Source organism: Galeopterus variegatus, unplaced genomic scaffold (genome assembly GCF_000696425.1).
Source record: "Galeopterus variegatus unplaced genomic scaffold, G_variegatus-3.0.2 Scaffold137, whole genome shotgun sequence".
Lineage (NCBI taxonomy): Eukaryota > Metazoa > Chordata > Mammalia > Dermoptera > Cynocephalidae > Galeopterus > Galeopterus variegatus.
Genome location: NW_007726248.1, coordinates 118,432 through 122,524, shown reverse-complemented (window position 1 = coordinate 122,524; position 4,093 = coordinate 118,432). Strand labels below are relative to the sequence as shown.

Sequence of the window (4,093 nt, the reverse complement as noted above, 5' to 3'; positions counted from 1 at the left end):
CCCCCCCCCCCCCCCCCCCCCCATTGCTCTTACTGTTTCCTCTATGTGTAATTCTTTCATGTGTTTGGTACACAATGATTAGAGGCCTCCTCTATGCTGGATACTCTTCAAAGGTTCTGGAAATATACGAGGGTTCTTAGAAAGTTCATGGAAAATCTAATTGAAAGATAATATGCATCTTTGCATGAACTTTTTGAGGTAGCCTTGTAGCAGTAAAAACAATAGAGATGCTCATGGCCCACCTGCTGTTGTTCACCTGAAAAAACCCCTGCCCCTCCAGAAAGGCTGCGTTAATTAAGAACCTTGGTTGCAAGTGACAGAAAGTGACGTAAGCAAAGAGTTGATGTATTGCCTCACATGATGGAACACTCCAGAGGTAGACAGCGAGGCTTCAGATGAGGATGGATCCAGGGTCTCACTCCTTCCATCTCTCAGATCATTCCTTGGGCATGTTGTACCCTTCATGACAGGATGGCTGCCAGCAGCCCTAGGGTTGTGTCTTATCCTCTTAGCAACCTCAGAAAGTCTCTATCTCAACAGCTGGGCACTTTTACCAAAGGAAGGTGGATTAGGTCTTGGGCAAGCAAAACTAAGAGGGCCCCTGCAAAGGTACAGTTCTAATGGCAATTCCAGCACCCCTTCCCTTCCCAGGCAGGGACCATCCTGCTAGTTGGGGAAGGTGGAGGCCCCTAGAGTGTGGGAAAAGAGGCCTCAGGGTCTCTTGCCCTCCTCCCTGCAGATCCCAGTGTCCATGTGTTCCAAGAACTGCCAGCCTGGGCAAAGGAAGAAGTCTGTGGGCATCCACCCCTGCTGCTTCGAGTGCCTTGACTGTGTCCCCGGCACCTTCCTCAACAAAACTTCAGGTACAGCTCACAGGCCAGCTCCCCTGCCCACACCCCTGCCCTGCCCCGGGGGTCTCCAGGGCTCTTCCCTCCTGAAAGGGTCTCTCTCAGGGGATGTAAGTGTCCAAAGGCCAGGAATCATGTCTGATTCCTCTTGTATCTCCCCAATACCTGGTGTAGAGCAAAATCCCCAACACAGGCTGCCTCAGGGAGGGAGGGAGAAGGGATAACACTCTCCCAAGGCAGGATTGTAACTAATCCCCACTCTGTACACACATAGCCCAGGGCCCAGGGGTGTCAGGCCAGGAAATGTCCACTGGATGATGAATGAATGAATGAATGAACGAGTGAGCAAATGGCTCTCCCAATAGAAGGAAAGTTTCTAGTAGGCCAGGGACAGTGTCTGGATTTCTTTCTGGCCTCCTAAGTGCCCAGCATAGTGCAGAGCATATAGTGATTGCTCAGTGAATGCTTGTTGAATAACTTTCTTCGTTTGGACAGTTAACATTTCTTCCTATAGAACATACACTCTAGGAAGTTGGGGACAACGTCACCTCTGCTCTCATCAGTGTTTAGCACAGTTCAGAGTTGGGGCTCAAAAAAATTGTTTTTCATGACTTCACTAATGTAAATTAAGTAGATGATTATGTCTGTTAATAAAGGCACTTCCTATGTGCCTGGCAGAGTACAGGACACAGAGAAGGTGCTAAACAGAAGTTTGTTGAATGATTTCAGTGGCCTTTTTCTCAACAGCCTGAAGGCAGGGGCTTGGTTTTATCCATCTCTCTGTGGCCTTCCACCTCAGGGGTCTATCACAGTGGATGGTGTTCAAAACAATATTTTTGTTGAATGAATTCTTTGAATAAGTGGCTGAATGTCTCTCCCACTGGAAGGTGAGGTCTTGGAAAGGAGGAATTATCATTGGTAGGCTCTGACTGAAGGAGACCTGGGTTCAAATCCTACCTCTGTAACTTACTGGCTATGTGACTTGGGACAAATTACTTACCTTTGCTCAGCCTCAGTTTTCCCATCTGTGAAATGGGGTTGCTGTGAGGATCTGATGAGCCAATGCATGTAAGAGACTCAGTGAGTGCTGGCTATGACTGCCAGAGTTGTCCTTGCTTTCTCTCTACCCCTGGGACCTGGCCCAATGCAGGGCCCAGAAGATGTAGGTGTTCAGAAGGGGGATTCAGCTGATGGCAGTGGCTGTGGGCTTTTGCAGATGAATATGAGTGCCAGCTGTGCCCGAGTAACGAGTGGTCCCACAGCAGAAGCACCTCCTGCTTCAAGCGGCGGCTGGCCTTCCTGCAATGGCACGAGACTTCCACCATCGCTGTGACCCTGCTGGCTTCCCTGGGCTTCTTCAGCACCCTGGCCATCCTGGTGATATTCTGGAGGCACTTCCAGACACCCATTGTGCGCTCGGCCGGGGGCCCTATGTGCTTCCTGATGCTGACGCCACTGCTGGTGGCATACTCGGTGGTGCCGATGTACGTCGGGCCGCCCACGGTACCCATGTGTCTCTGGCGCCAGGCCCTTTTCGCTTTCTGCTTCACCCTCTGCCTCTCCTGCATCACCGTGCGTTCTTTCCAGATTGTCTGCATCTTCAAGATGGCCAGCCGCCTCCCACGGGCCTACAGCTACTGGGTCCGCTATCACGGGCCCTACATCTTTGTGGTATGTATCACGGCATTCAAGGTGGTCATCGTGTCAGGCAATGTGCTGACCGTGACCACCAGTCCCACTGCCCATGCTGACCCCGATGACCCAAAGATCTTGATTCTCTCCTGCAACGCCAACTACCGCAATGGGCTGCTGATCAACACCATCCTGGACCTGCTCCTCTCGGTGGCAGGCTTTGGCTTTGCCTACATGGGCAAGGAGCTGCCCACCAACTACAACGAGGCCAAGTTCATCACCCTGAACATGACCTTCTACTTCACCTCCTCCGTCTCCATCTGTACCTTCATGTCTGTCTATGATGGGGTGCTGGTCACTGTCATGGACCTCTTGGTCACTGTGCTCAACCTTCTGGCCATTAGCCTAGGATTCTTCGGCCCCAAGTGCTACATGATCCTCTTCTACCCAGAGCGCAACACGCCAGCCTACTTCAACAGCATGATCCAGGGCTACACCATGAGGGAAACCTAGCGTTGCCCACTGGCATCGGGACAGAGGGCTTCGGTGCTGGGCGATGGAGGACAGGGGTCTTGTGTGTTCACTTCAGATGGATACAGGGAAGCCACCCCTGACCATTACCACCTCACCCTGGTCTCTGATTTGGCCTGCCGAGGTTCTCTGCATCCTGGCTGTCTTTACCCACTGAATGATGGACCCTAAAAACACCCACGCTCTGTTCCTTTCCCTTAGCTGTTCAGCCAGTTGCTGCCACCCCCTTCTAGTAAAAAGCTACCCAGGATGACCTATTGGTCTCCCAGGACAAAGTCTGATTTAGCAGCCTACAGTCGCCATCTGGCGGTAGCTGTGGGCATCGGCAGGTTCTGGCTCATTCCCTTCACTCACGTTCAAGACAAGAGAAGCCCTACTGGGGGGGTTGGGGTTGGCGTGTGAGCTGCAATAATGCTGTCCTGGCACCATGCTAGCTGTCTCAGGTGTCAGCATCTCATTTCCCGATTCCCGAGGTGCTCAGACCCAGGCTTCTGTGTTATCTCAAGGTGATGGCGGGGCATAGTGGGTGCTTCATAAATGCTTGTGAATAAACTTCGCTTGGGTGAAATGAATGAGCCTCCTTGTTGCTTTCAGAGGTCCCCTGAGAAAGAACGTGTGGAATCAGAGAGACCTCGATTTTAATCCCAGCATTGCCACTTCCAAGCTGTGTGACTTTGGTCAATTGTTTACTGTCCCTGAGCCTACCCTTCCCTGTTTCTAAAATGGGAACAATGGCTTCACAGGGACATTGAAGGATCAGAGATAATGTATATGAAGTGCATATAGTAGGGGCTTAACAAATGCCAGCCATCACAGATCCGCATGCTCCTGGAACCACCAGGGACAAAATAAGGTTCTGTTTCTTTTTTATGCCCAGATTCCATGGCACGTACATGCCCTAGCCCATGGTACTGGCCTCTGTTGAAAATTAGCCTTCCTTAAATTGTTCCTCAGCCCTGCCTCGCCCCAGCAAATTCTGGGTGTTGTCCTGAGGGTCCCCAGGCCTCCAGCATGCTCCAGAGCCAGTGTGCACCGTGGCACCTCTGCCTTTGCACTGCTGAACCTTGGAGAAGCTGCGCTGG

At 51.6% G+C, this 4,093-nt stretch overlaps 1 protein-coding gene across 1 annotated transcript in view; it reads left to right on the top strand.

Annotated features, from left to right (window-relative positions):
* Positions 1-3,579, top strand: part of LOC103604875 (taste receptor type 1 member 2) — a 23,377-nt gene extending 19,798 nt beyond the window's left edge. The window contains exons 5-6 of the mRNA XM_008589455.1: positions 740-863; positions 2,065-3,579. Of these exons, the coding sequence (XP_008587677.1) occupies positions 740-863; positions 2,065-2,993 (1,053 nt within the window). The 3' untranslated portion in view covers positions 2,994-3,579. The remainder of the gene's footprint in view (positions 1-739; positions 864-2,064) is intronic.
* The last annotated feature ends 514 nt before the right edge of the window (positions 3,580-4,093 follow it).